Genomic DNA, 16,095 nt, shown 5'->3' with positions numbered 1-16,095 from the left:
ATATATATGCACGAGATACATAATGAATCACAAATATGACAATCAACGATTCACTATATGATATACGGGTGATTCATTTAACATAAGACACTTATCCTTTCAGAAAACACTTATGTTTTTGAAAATATTAATTCTTTTGCATAATTTTCAATTGTTTGATTTCGTTCTAATTTTTCAAGTATTTTCTCTATTGAATAATAATAAACATTTTTAAATTCATATTCTAAAACAGAATATTTTTTCAAGTATTTCGATTTTTAAAATCAAATTTTGGACGAGTAGCTTATTAGTTACCTTTTATAATTGTTATAAGTATTTATAGTTTAGACGAGTGGAATAGTGAACCAAAATTTTGTTGAGTAATCTTGTACCACTCCGCTAATTTACACTATTAATACTTATAAAATACAAGTTATACTCAACTCATAAATTTTTCATCGATTTTGAAGTATCGAAGTACTCCAAAAAAATATTTCGCATCGGATTGAGGAATTTAAAATACATGTTGTAAAAAATTTTCAAAAACATTATTAGTTTTAGTCACCAACGCCGACGGGGAGGGTAATTTTTACAATTATTGAAACAACACACATACACACACACAAACATACATGTCATAAATTATTATATAGATTATAGGTACGCGTATACATATTTTAATATAATAATAAAAAAAAGGGATCGACAATGAATTAGAAAAAAAAACCCCGACTTTTTCAATGATAATAATAATAATAGAAGTAACAATAATAGCAATCTACGCAATGCGAAATGTACAAATAACAAACAAACGGAGTCGTCAATCAATCAACACGACGACAAATCGCGCCGCTATACTCATTATATTATGAGGTGGGACGCGACACGACCACAACGGCACTGGTACACGCGCGTACAAACATCACGTGCCATTGACGATTGTACACACATATTATAAGTATATAATGTAATATGTGTATTGTGTATGTACTAATATGATATTTTCCATTTATTTTATTATTCCAAAATGTGTGTGTGTGTGTGTGTGTGTGTGTGGAGGATTGGTGGTAGCAAACGAGGGACATGAAAAAAAAAAAAATGATAATAATAAAAAAACTTATGGAAAGAAAAGCAATAAATTATGATTTCCTGTGTGACCTGTGTGTGTGTGTGTGTGTCTTTAACCGCCCTGCACCCCTTCGGTATAACGACAGCCCCTGCACACTTCCGGCCACGTTCGACAATAATAATAGTTTGGCTCCGTTCAATTCGGTACATATTATACGCGCGTACCGTATCATTTTAGGTCAGACGTATGTCGCCGGCCGTATTTGCGTTCTTATTATTTATCGTTTTCCGACCGACCGACACCATTCACGCCCCTCTACCGCTCACCTCCGGCAAAACTACCCTGCTGCCGCCCCTGGCGACGGACGCCACTGCAGAATATTGTGTGTATATAGGTATGGGAACATCATATTATTATTATACATCTATCGGGTCGCGCGATCTATGCACAATTTGATTTGCACGCGACACGGGCAAAAACATACGAACCACTACCCATTTACCACTTTAATCTGGGTAAACATAGGCACATCGAACATAATAATATTATTGTATACGGACGTCGCAACCGAACCGGAATGGGTTGGAACGTGCGACTTGTGCACACACTGCGTGCGTAACGATATATTATGTATATATATAATGATACAGCTACACAGCCGGTGATGAACTCACGTGTGTGTGTATGTAATTTTTATTTATGTGCCTACAATGTGCACAATATTATTATATTTTTGTGAAACGTAGACAGGTAGGTATACCTATAAATATATACGCGGAGGTGTATACGTCATATACGTGTGCAATAGGCAGGTAAATCGTACACGCGTGTGAGTGTAAAAAGAGATAAACGTAATATTATTTTAAAGCAATAAATACGTACTATGACGTGAATTCGTCGCACTGTGAAATTATAGTTATTACGCGAAATGTTTGACGAAGGATTGTCGTCAATGAAGTATCAAAAATATAAGTTACGAGCAAAGGAATTTCGTGCAATCCGCATAAACTATAAAATAATATTATTGAACGCTTTCAAAACTGTTCAATAAATTGCGTGATTAAATAAACATAGAAATACCTATATTATTATGCAATTAAGTATACAATTTTTTAACCTTATTTAATATAACATTTTCAAGTTATTTCTCTCTGAATTGAGAATGCAAAGTATTTCATCATGGGACACGACTAATTAACCTTAGTTGCCATGAATATGTCCTAAACCTCATAAACCACCAAATATTAAAATAAATACTGTGTTCACTTGTATTCACTTGTATTTATCTGCACTTTAATAAAACGATTTTATGTTTACATAGCATAATAGTATAGTTGTTGCCTACAGCAATCAGCCGAGAAAAATGTTTGAATAGCTGATAGCTAATATGTGCAGTATACCCATTATTACATGGACTAAGGTGATCCGTAATGTTTTCCTGTTGTTATTTATTTTGTAGTTAACACTGGAAAATGGTAAATCTCAGTGGATCATATCGTATGGAGCCATACAAATTATTATATTAACTTATTAGAACACAAACGCAATTTTGAAAATTGTTGAAGAATATTTCAAAACAAATGATAATTTGTTGAAAAACGTTGTAGCTGAAATTCACTCGCGTTGTTCGTTTATTTATTTTTGATTATGATAAATAACAAGACTACGCATTGGCAATAATATCAGTGATTGTGTAAAAAGTTGTACAAAATGTTAAGATGAAAGATGAAAGTAGGTACAACTTTTAACAGTTATCAGACAATTTAGTTCGCATTATATTTATATATAACATATATAGGTCTATATAATAATATGTTGTTTTTATATTAAAAAGGTATATTAAAAAATATTTCTCAAACAAGAATAATTCTTTGACGTATTAAAATACATATATAATTAATTGTAAAAAGTTTTAGGGATGTAACTTAGAACTCCTACAGGAAACTCATTTCCTTGGGGGGGAATCAACGTTAACTTGTTGTATATTATTCACCTGATATTTGTAACGTTGACGTACCTATTATGTGAATGCCATTAAAGTTTTAATTAAACGAGGTTATAAACTCAATAATGCTATACCTATTCAATTACGCATTTGTTAGTGAAATATTATCAAACAATTATTATATTAGGCGCACCTAAATATCTCGTACTCTGATGCCCATGTGGCTTATACAAAACAAGTTCTGCTGCTAAAATGACAAGACGTTGATGTTCAAACTTGAACGTGTACAATAGATACGTTACGAAATAGAAATATACACCAATTTAATATAAATATATAATATAATGATTTATTAAACCTATAATGAATATCATCATAAAAATAATCAAATAAAATGGTTGTGACTCATATAAATTGTATATTGCTAATAATATTTTTGTATGTAAATAATATATTTTAAATACGATAGAAAACCATATAAAGGATATAAAAGAAAAAATAATATTCAAATGTATATTATATTATATTAATTGTATTCATTATTTTAAATTTATTGTATAAAAATAAAAAAATATTGTCATTGGGTATGAATAATACATTTTTAAATGCAACATTTGAATAATATATTTATATATTTTTTCTCCGTCCATATACTAATATACTGCCTTATTATATTATATTATTATATAGAGATATAGATGTATATTTTACAAAGGTATGTACTGTAAATATAATATTAAGATAACTATAACGTTATTTTTGAAATATTTATTTATTATTAATATCATATTTTTCTGGGTTGTTAAAATTAATATGATTAAAACGAAAAGACGTCAGTTAGGTACGAATATTCACTATTGTGAAACTTATCCATTTTTGACACAATTATTTAAAAAATAGGATATCGAAAATTAAGTATTTAATAATGATGCAAGTCTATACCTGCTATAATAGTATTATTTAGAAACAAAAATAATTATCGTAATTTATTATAATCTTACTATCACTTTTGAGATGCGTTTGTTTATCTGTTTTATTTTATTTCAAACCTTATTGTTTTGGTTATATTGGTTAATAGTTAATTTATTATTATATTATGATAGTTCTTGTGTATTTTAACGATGTACCTAATTTGGCTAGCAAATTTTATAACTTATTATGGTTTTAGGCAAACTTTTGATATCATCTATACATTTAATAATTTTCATAATTTATGCAAAGGAACCAACAACAGTTAATTATTTTATTTGTTAATTAATTATTTATTAATTTATAAAAAATATGACGCATACTTCAACGTAATAAAATAATTTAAGTATAAATTCTGGAAAACATAAGTTCTTAAGTATCGTTTATATGTAAATATTTAATAATAAAATAAACCATAAATTTGAATTCCAGTGTACCTACACACAATTGTAAACTTTTATGAATAATTAATAATAAAAGCAACTATTGGGAAAATGTTCGAAGCATATAAATTCAAAATTTCAATATATTTTATCATTATAAATATTATGTGGTATGGGTGAGTTACATATTATTATTCTCCCACATTTTAGATTCACTTTTACTAGTTTTACTAAAATTTTAATTTTCAGCAATACCTTAATTTGCGATTAAAGTTTGCGATTAATTTGCTATTAAAGTAATAATTTAAACACATTTATATTACATATAAGTAATATAGAATTCTATATACTAATTATATTTATATAAAAACATTTTCGTGGTTTTTTTGACAACGGACAAAATATGTCTTATAAGTTATAACAAACGATGTCTTTTTATTATTAAAATGAGTACCTATCTAATGAATTAACTAACAGTTCAAATTGGGTGAATGGGGGAAGTAAATTATATTGATATATTATCTATTATAATATAGCTATTGAACAAATTAATTAATATAAACGTTTTATAAATAAAGATAACAAACGCCTTAGATACGTACCCGTTCTGAGTATCGGTAAGATTTTAACTGTTATATGTGGGTAGTTTCATGTATTATGATTTTTAATGTGAAATAGGTAGTTTTTTGTCAATTTTTGTGATTTTTAAAGCATAATGATTTGAAGACGCATTTGATTAAGATTGAGATAAAATTATTCCAAAAATAAATAGCAATGCTCAAGTACTTACTCAATAAGAATTTAAATAAAACGAAATTATTTTCTATTCTAATTTTAGTTTTTTTATATGTATGTAAATAAATTGTTTAACGGAAATGAGTTCTAACAAATTAATATTTATTTATCTAATATTTACTTTCAAAGTTAAATTGTAAACTTATTATTTGTTATTTTTATTTTAATTTCACATTAACATTAATGGTAGGTAAGCTATATTAAAAAAAAAATAGTATTTTATATGGAGTGATCCAAGTTTTGTGAATAAACATTTAGTATCATATTGAAAATAAAATGAATTTAAAATAAATAACGAATATCAAATTGCTTTCAATATTTTTAAATTTAAAAATACATTTTTTTATTTATCTTAAGATAGAATAGCACATTAAACTTATGTACAGTATACACTATACAGGGTTTTCTCTTTTCACCAATCATGTTCAACCACATTTCTTTATCTTCAATACTCAATGCAGTTATGGAATTATTTAATGTATAGGTAGTAGGTACACCTATAAAAACAATTTTTTCAAATTCTTAAGTTTTTTATACTACTAAATTAGGATCCTGTGGTGATACAAACTTGTAACGTTCAGTGGAAGTTGAGTTCATTCGTTTAAACTATTATTGATATATTATACATTTTTTCGTTAAATAAAAATAACCGTGTGTGCCGTGTGCAGTGTACGGAAGTCCATGGCACCACTGCCCGCACACTCTATCTTCTGAGTAGGGCCACCATTGCCCCCAATCATATTATTATATTATTAGCCAGAGATCATCTTCCCAATAATAATAGATAGCACAATAACCCATCACTCACATCAGATATCATAAAATGCACACATAAAAAAATAATCATTGAATTAAAAGCTGCAGGGGTACAGAATATATCACCTTTATTTGGTAACATAAATATTAAAGGCAAGAAAATGGCAGATGTACAACTTCTAAACATCTCATAATATTCCGATGTTAAAAACCAAACAGAAAACTTAATCCATTTTATTTGGCAAACCCACTGGTGGAAACAACAGACTAAACTCAGAGAAATCAAAAACACAATTCATAATTGGCAAAAATACAAATCTAAACAAATGAGAAAAATTTTTATTTAATCGTCTTCTGATATAAGGTAAAATACAAGTTTTTAATGGTTAAATAGCAACTTCCCCAGTATAAAACCTGTGGTGTTACCCTAACATTTACACATATGATAACAAAGTGCTATAAATAGGTTATCAATGACCTCAAAAAATATAACATCCCTCCCAACATGGACGAAGCATTAAGACCAAACACCGAAAACACTTCAAATATAATATGATAACCTTCATAAGAAAATCTGGCTTATATAATAACATTTAATAAATGTAGGTGTACGATAATGTTATACTGTGTGTATTTTACATATTAAATTAACTTAACTATGAATTTATGGTTATTATATTATTATAAATTATAATATTGAACTCCAGTATTAAGATTACTGTTATATTATAACTGTTCAATATAAGTAACCAATTTTTATGTTATCTGATACTATTTAAAATCAAAAACCAATAACCTTTGTTGTTGATGTTTTTTTTTTAGTTCAATAAAAAAAAAACAAAATAATTAAGCTACATAATATGTATTATTATATAATATACATTTATACATATAAATATATAGTATATGATATAGAGTTATTTTTAATAAGTAGGTACTATAAGTAACGCCTGAATGTATTATAATCGTTCTAGTTCTTTAAGTTCCTAAAGAAATTAAAACGAAAGAAAAATTAACTTTTGTTTACAGTAATAAATTTAATTAATTAAATAAGTACCACTATATATATCGTTTTGTGTAAATACAATGTTTATAAATCGTTTCTAAACTTCATAAATACACCTAATTAAAAACATAAACGTATATTTATGGAAACAAATATTAAGTTAGAAACAAAAACGTTTGAAATAAATTTTTTTTAACTTAAGATTATAACATTCAATTGATAGACAAATAAATTATCATGTTCAATTATGTTATAATATATAATATTAAGTAAAAATGCATAGAAGTGTAATCCATACAAATTAAATAAATAGATAATAAACATAATAACAATAATAAATCATTATATATTTACACGTAATATTAAAACGAAAAATAGGAACATTTTAGAAAGTTACTTTTTAGAATGCAAAGTTTTTGTAAACTTTATTAGATTATTATTGTAGATTTTAAATTGTATTTGCCGATAATTGACGATTATTATTAATTACATTTATTTATATTTCACATAGATTTTAAATTATAATTTTAATTTTAAAGTTGAGTTTCTAGAATATAATTCTATAAACCATTACTGATTAAAACACTGTATTAGTGAAAATGTGTCAACGCTCAATTAATTATTAATTATCATCGTATATTTTCTTTTTTAATATAAATATTACATTAATTTAGTAAGGCAGTGTCGTTTTTCAGTCTATTTTTTACGTTTGCTAAACTGTTCAATATAATATGATAGTGGTTAAACATTTAGAATTTAATTAATCATTCGCTCAACCATATTGTTTAAATATTAAGATTTGGGATACGTTTTAGGTATGTATGGAATGGCATACACGGAGTAAGATTATTGTAAAGCCTCATGAGTCATGACCAATTTCGCTTACACCGCAGATTATCATAATATTCAAGAAGCAATAGTTTAATGTATCTAGGTATAATCTATACACAGTATTGAGTAAACACTTACACAAGCTAGGTAGGTAACTTAACCAATAAAATATATAATAATAATATATTCTGTCTAAATTATACATATTTCACAATACATTTACGTATACAGAATAATGATAAAATAAAATAAATTTACCTATGTCCTATATTAAGTTTGTTTAAAACTAAAAATGTTATTTTAATTAAAAACAAAACGTTACATAATAGGACCAACAAAGTCCATAAAAATAAAGTACAAAATGAGTGCATTTTTCAACGATAATTAAATAATTAATAAATAGAAGTAATCTAGTAGCTGGTGTTTAATTTAGTTAATTACAGTTATTAATTTTATCTTTTATGAGTAGAAAATAATAAAATAAAATGTCACCAAATTGAAGATAACAAAAAAATTTAGTGGAAAAGAGTTAGTTGGAAATAGAAAATTAGCTTACGTTTAGTATGTAGGCCTTAATCTATTAAAAATTGATATATTATAGTTGCGTAAACAATTACAAATTTGTAAATATGAAAAATATATTCAGGTCTTAGAACGTTGGTACTAGTACAACAGTGTAGGTTAGGTGTAAGGTGTATTTACTACAGCGGTTCCCAAACTTTTACAACCACGGAACCCTAAGGAAAAAGTTTCGTTATTCGTGGAACCGCGATGTTTGTATAAAACAAATATTTTATAGAAATGTTATAGTCTAGTTACTATTATTTAGGTGAACTTTTTTTCCAAGTATAATGTAAAATAATTTTTTCAATATTCACATACATCTATAGGGGAACCTTGGAACCCTCAGGTTCCGCCAAACATACTTTGGGAATCGCAGTTCTATTATATGACTCGGTGAAGAGAAATGCCGAAATTATTCTAAATTCTAAAATAAACCAACGCGTCTTTGTCCGAGTAAAAATTGAACTAAAAAACGCAACTGACTGGTTGAATGGCCATTAAGTGCAGGAGCGATAGCCAAAAAATGCGTTTATTAAAATTAAAATTAAATTAAAAAAAAAAAAAAAAATTGATAATAATGGACTTAGTTGTGATACGCAAACACATTTTACACGTCTTATTTCGCTAAGCCGCTAAATGCAGCAATCCACGAGGGCTTAAGTGAAAATTAAAAACTCGTTTTTCTCGCACCTCAGCAACAACGAGACCTGTATAATTCGGGCGATTCCCTCGATAATTTCGACGGGGAGGTCTTTCTCTAACACACACACATACACACACACATACACACACACACACACACACACACACACACACACGCGCGCGCGCTACATGGATCTATACTCTACCACCACTGCCACGTGCCTATATATAGGGAACGCGTTTGAAAACCCCATTAGATCGCGATGGAAACGATCGAGACCGCCGAAATGTTTTATTCAACTGCAACCGCGCCCTACCCACCACCGCTTACCCACTCGCTCAACCAAAAACGTACACCAGTCATATTCTAGACTAAATCGCTTTATTTCGGACGTGTGCGGCCAAAACAATAGAAACCATCAATATCTGCCCCTTAGCCGTTGCCCTCTTATAGTCCTCTGTATCCTGTATAGGTATATCGTAGGTGTAGATGTCTATATATTTATATTATATATATATTCGTCGAATGTGTATAAATAATTTACAACCGCGTTGCGGTGATTCGATAGGATCCAAGATGATGTATATTTATATACAACGACAACACGCGATAATGACGACTACGAGGACAATCATCGTGGACAAGGGTCGAGGGTGAAAACCAGAGAGGAAATCCTGCGGGAAGGCTTCGATGTTTCCGAGTGGTGGTTACGGGTCGGAAGGACCTGATCTGTCGTGTCGTAAAATCAAGGAGAAATTAACGAAAAAAACCGATCTAAAATCATTCACGTTTTCCTTTTGTGTTTGAGATGAATCGCGATAACGGGTATTTGATGATTGTACGATCTCTCACGGACGAAATTTGAGATCGTTCGTTCTCGTATAAATATTATATTATTTTAATATAGGTACCTATTATATTATGTGTGTCAAAGGCAGCTTGGAAATTTCATATTTTTGCATAATAAACTGTGGACCTTGCAGTGTGGCAACTCGTTTGAAATGATTTGTATTTTTTCACTATACAGTATTGTATATTTGAATAATAGACGAGCGGATAAATTATTTTTTTTATCTATTATAATAAAACTGTACTGTTTTTCAAAGTGACATTTATTCAGTCCAGAAAAGAATACTTTTAAAAAGTACTTGAGTAAATACTCAAATACATTTTTTTTTAATTATTTAAGATACTACTCAAATACTTTAATTGTAAATTATTTCAAATACTACTCAAATACTTTGAAAACTATTTGGAATACTTTTCAAATACTTTTGGTTTTTAAAGTGGGTTTCTAATTATCGTAATATAAACACATAGGTAGTAGGTTATCTAATAGTTTTAAAGGGAATATTGCTATTCAATAACTTTTTTTAGAAATCTGATTTTCACAAACCTTTGGGCTTCGGCTAACACAGAAATACAGAATATTAAATAAAACTATTATTCTATTATTGTAGTTGAAAATAATATTTTTCCAACCAATTATTTCAAATGAAAATAAAATGTTCGAAATAAAAAACCAAAGTATTCAATACCAAAAAGTATTTAATACAAAAAAAAGTATTTAAAATACCGTTCAAAATACTTCATGCTGAAAGTGTTTAAAAAGTTATTCAATACTTAAAAAGTATTTGAATACTTTTACTCAAAAACTTTTACTTAAATACTTTACAGGACTGCATTTATTTAACAAAAGTGGTATTATAGGTAAATTATTGTTATTAGTTAGTTAAAGTATTTAAGCATTTTAAAATATTATTAGGTATCTCTAATAACTATTAATATTATTACTGGACATCTGTATTTAATTACAACAGTACATTATTACCTAATTACATGTAATGAGTGTAATAAGACAAGAGTTGATTTGATTTCATTATTTGTATTATATTCTTCTAATATACATGTAAAATATAATACTAAAATGAGTGCACATTTCCGATCGATTCTTGTGTTTATATAGTATAATATGATAAATCATTGTATATATTTTTATTTCTAAGTTGAAAATGTAAATAGGTACTGCGTGTAGACGTTGTTATAAAATAGAAATTCGATTAAATTAATCATGGGAATGAAGGCAATTTTATCAAACAATTATGGTAGGTACGAACAATTATAATAACAAATAGGTACTAGTATTTTATTTAACCTTATAGTATAATATAATAATATTATAATGAACAGAGAAAAATATATAAAAAGTATGAAAGTACGATAAAAAAAAAAATATATCAATACAAATAAAAGTTTATGGTTATTTATGCTAATAAGATGAATTTTCAAATTTTCTAGGACACAATATATTTTATAATATATCTATAACATATAGGAGTGTTTATTATCAAATAGTTATATCCCGCCCCTCGCCAATTTGACTGTTCCAATCTTTTTTTTGCGCCAATAATTAGTAAAACCGTTAGAGCAGGAATTGTAAAAACCTGGTCAGGAATTCACAGGAATTGGGTACTAATTATTGGCGCAAAAACAATTGGAAAAGTTAAATTAATGGGGGGGGGGGGGGTAACGTACGTCATAGGTATGAACATATTATATCTTTATACCTACTTACCATTGTTCCCCCATCTCGTGTAGGTAGTCGTTTTGTGTGACAGAAGCATCGTTATGAGATATTTTTTGTACTATGTTTCAACAATAATAATTATATAAAAACAAGTGTAACTACATAATACACTATGCTCGTACGTCCTAGAGTGCTCCTATACGAAAGAAATTGTGAAAATAAAACGTGAAACGAAACAATTCAAGTCACTTGAATTCTCCCTCCATTGTCTTAGCCATGGCCCAAAGGGTTTATCTTTTGTTTACTTTTTATTTTTAACGAACATTATCTATATTATAAATAATATAGTAAATGTACTTATCAATAAAGTTTATTATATTATAATATTTTTATTTGTGAGCTGATACACCACATATTCGTAATATATTTTGAAACATTGTAAAACATCCAATTATTAAATCCATTTATATTGGTTTAACAAATAAAATATGAGTTGTCTCAATAACAATTTTGTACATACAATATGTTTTCCATAAAATAATAATCCATTTTATATCCATTAATCTTCTTTATACATGGTTATGTATAATATATAGTATATTATTATATTAATATGTATGTTGAGGTATTTACCAAGCATGCTCACCGCCAATTACTTCCTATAGGTAATCATATGTTTATTCAAATTACAAAAAACTACATCATTTTAATAAATAGGTTATTAAATGATAAAAGTGGGGTGAGCGTGCTGGATGAATTATCCTATATATTATAATATAGAGAGGTTACATCTGAAATCTCATACACGTGATTTGTGTTTTTTTTTCAATACTCACGAATAAAACATCAATAGGTCTTTTATGTCTTATTGTTTCGATTTTCAAAAACATAATAATATAAACCGTATTTTTTTGTCGAGACGTGTGCCCAAAAAAAGAAATATTTTAAATGTAATTGTTATTGTTGTGTAAGTAAATACGCTTTGAATAAAAGCATGAACACACGTATTTCACATCAATATCGAGTAACTGCTGTACTTGGATTGTAGTATAGTGTATTATTATAATAGTATTTGTTGTATAGTAAATAAAAAGTTGTTACTTACATCTGTGCTTGGGTCGCGTAGTGCTGTGTCCGCCGTTATTAGCCACTTCTATAATTTATCAAACAAAAACATTTTTAGTAAAAAAAATTGTTAAGAATATCTGCTTATTTAAAATTATGAAGAAAAAAATAATATGGTTTTACCAAACAATACTCGCACTGATGCGAGTACAATATTATAATAATACCGTTTTCGATGCAAATAGAGATGATAATAAAAACTATTTTATGAAATAAATTCAATTTACTGATGCATGTGCATCACTAGCGCACTTTTACTGGGTTATGCATATATTACATATTATAGTGTCTAACCGTGTAAACTTGTTTATTGCCATTGGTTTACACATCGAAATGCCACATTACTACTGCAAAAGGGTTAATCGAAACGAGTCGAGTAGAATCCCATGTGCTCTAAATAAAATCAATCAACACCAAGTTAGTAGGTACTCGTACATTTGCTAAGAATTTAAATTGCGTAGATAGTATTAGTCCCAAAGGTTTTAACTCTTTTTTTTCAAACTATTCCGAAGATCAGTTTATAGTATTTTAACATTAGGATTATTATAATTTATTACCTTTGATTTTAAATTTGTTTTTTTTTTATATATTATTCTTATAATTGTATTGTATTTATAATAAAATAATATTTAATATTTAAATTTTGAAATGAAATATCCTATTTCATAATATGCTATGAATTATACAGTGTGATTCGCCAAGCATGCTCAGTGCTCATCCCCATTGTTCTATAACATATTCAAATTCCGATTTTATTAATAACTAGTTTTTAAGTATACGTCTTGAGGATCATAATATATTTAAATATTTACATTTCTATACCATTTAAAGAGTATCCTGTGACGATACGAATTTCTTTATTTTAAACGAGCACCAACTTTTTTATTGTAAATATTGTTAAGCAGATTACAGATGATTTTTAAGAGAATGTTGATATATCTAAAATCGAAATTCGAACGAGTAATTTCTGTTATTAAAATGTATAATATTATAAGGATAATAGTTCTTAAAAACAGTTACTCAAAATTATAAAATATAATATATTATTGTAATATTGAATTTAGTATTTATTATACTTGGACCGTGTTTATAAATTATAATATAATCATATATCAATTACTAAAATTGGAAGTTATTCATAACCAACATATCTTTCAACCCCATTAACATTGACCTATAATATTATCCATTTATCCTTAGTACACAAAGTTAAATAATTCAAAACTACTCATTCAAATTTCGATTTATATATATTAACATTTTTATAAAAGTCACGATTAAGAATTAATATGGAAAAAAGAGTACTTAATTCCATTTGAAAAAAAAGTTAGTATCATCACTGAACACTCATTCATGAAGTGAGATATAAATCTGAGTATTTCAAAATATGGCCCTTAAAAAGTATAAGTACTTTTAGTCTTTTTAAGGCAATAGTTAAAATCTTAGATGATGTGGCTAGAACAGAGTACAATACATGCACGTCTATGAAATTAAAAAATATTCTTAATCAAAGACGATGACGATTTTAAAATTTTATTTTGGTCTTGAATTCTAACGTTTAAAGTGTTGAAATTACAGTTGATTATACCTATCTGTTCAACATTAAAATTAAAATAAAAAAAACTAACTGTGTTTTATATTGAACGTTGTCGTACTATTTTCGAAAATCCTATCATTATAATTTTCATCAGTATAATATTATCATTAGAGTCGTTATGAATAGCAAAATAAAATGCAAATTTCAAATGAGCGATTAACAACGTTAACGCGATTAAAACCTATGGGAGTATTGAATGATCGTGGTATAACAATATTAAAACAAATGATAAATCATAATGAATTTGATTGTGCACACGCGATGTCTAATTCAACTGTAAAAATAAAATCTAATATACTCATAATAATAATGTATTACAATAACATTAAATATTATTGTTAATGTTCGTATTGGTAATTAAACACTTCTGATCTATTTATTTATTGAGTTTATTGGAATATTTTAGGTATATCATAAATAAATAACTGTTTTTAATTCCAATGTTTCCACCATTTGTATTAATAATTCTTAATGGATGTATAACTTTTATATAAAATTATAATTAACTCTTTTTTTAACAAAAAAAAATATGTTTTTTTTTAATAAATCCGAGGTGGCGCATTAAAGTGTCTGGTTTAAACGCTTTTTGACTTTTTGTTTTAAATAGGCATTTTAATAGCGTATAACCTCCGTCAAACGCGTGGTTAGTTGATATTTTTATTCCTTTAAACCAGATTTATGTTTATCGAATTCCTCTGAAAACTCAAAAAGTAGGTTTTTATACACATTAGAAATTATAACTATTAAAGATAAAACGAAATGTCAATATTTCTTACTTTAAGTAAGAGATAAGTACTTTACTCTTACGTGTAAGTACGTAACATTAATACTCTATTTTATATGAATTATAGAAGTGTTTTGATTTTACATAGCCATTAAACAGTAAAATACACTCAATGAATGTTAGGGTGATTTTCTATACCTACTCAATATTTCTGTGGTTAACTGTATAAACACTTTATAGTATTATTTTAATATACCCAATTGTATTACCAATTTGTTTCTATATTATGTTGAAGAATGTATAGACAATTTAACGAGCATAAATATAAACTGCAGTTATGTTTCATTTGATTTTTATACGGTTCGTAAAAAAATAATATTAAATAAAAATTGCGTTTAAAAACATACACTTACGGTATATTTTTATTGTGCCATCCGTGTCTCCGAGTGCATTTCTTGACAAACATTTGTACGTGCCGTAATCTTCGGCAGTAACAGACTTAATTGTGAGTTTCATTCGCGTTTTATATTGTTCGGTGACAAACTCTTCCGGTTCGTATTTTTCTCCTGAAAATTAAATTACGAATTTTATAAATACGACTTAGCCGTTTAAAATAAATTGTTACAAACAATATGGGTCATAATTTTATAACGTCTCGATGTTTGTAAAGTCTAATGTAATTTTATTAAAACGAGAAACAGAAACAATTATGAATTTAATACTTAATATGAAATCATTATTTTTTCAAAATTGCTTTTCATTTTAGATTATGACTTGTGTACAATTATAATCAAATGGATATGGTATGTATATAAAATTAGTTTTGTATATAAACTAGCATTTAATACTTACAAATAATATACCATCAAAGGTGATACAGATATCAATATTCAAAGATAGATATGATATTATAATTAATTATATCGATTTTAAATTGTTAATAATTTGATTTAATCGTATACCTATTTCTAAAGTTCATTTTTAATGTACAGATTTTCAAACGTTAAAACTGTGTATAATATTAAACATCGTAATATGCGATTGGTTGTTCATATATATTATTATAGTAATATGAAGAAAACGAAGCGTTATAATTTGAAAATATGTACTCGAGTTGAAATATTACAATATGTATGTATAGTGCTCCGGATTTCTAAGTGAACTATACCATATTTATACCAG

The 16,095-nt window shown here is 27.1% G+C and overlaps 1 protein-coding gene across 1 annotated transcript in view; it reads right to left on the bottom strand.

Moving 5' to 3' along the window:
• The window catches only part of LOC100162825 (neurotrimin-like), a 244,680-nt gene that overhangs the window by 9,894 nt on the left and 218,691 nt on the right, over positions 1-16,095 (bottom strand). Inside the window, exons 7-8 of the mRNA XM_029489793.1 lie at positions 15,327-15,479; positions 12,573-12,620 (exon numbers count right to left, since the gene is read on the bottom strand). Coding sequence (XP_029345653.1) covers positions 12,573-12,620; positions 15,327-15,479 — 201 coding nt within the window. The remainder of the gene's footprint in view (positions 1-12,572; positions 12,621-15,326; positions 15,480-16,095) is intronic.

The sequence above is a fragment of the Acyrthosiphon pisum genome, chromosome A2, assembly GCF_005508785.2.
Source record: "Acyrthosiphon pisum isolate AL4f chromosome A2, pea_aphid_22Mar2018_4r6ur, whole genome shotgun sequence".
Taxonomy (NCBI): Eukaryota; Metazoa; Arthropoda; class Insecta; order Hemiptera; family Aphididae; genus Acyrthosiphon; species Acyrthosiphon pisum.
Note: the sequence above shows the minus strand (reverse complement) of the source record. Positions and strands in the feature narration are given on the sequence as shown.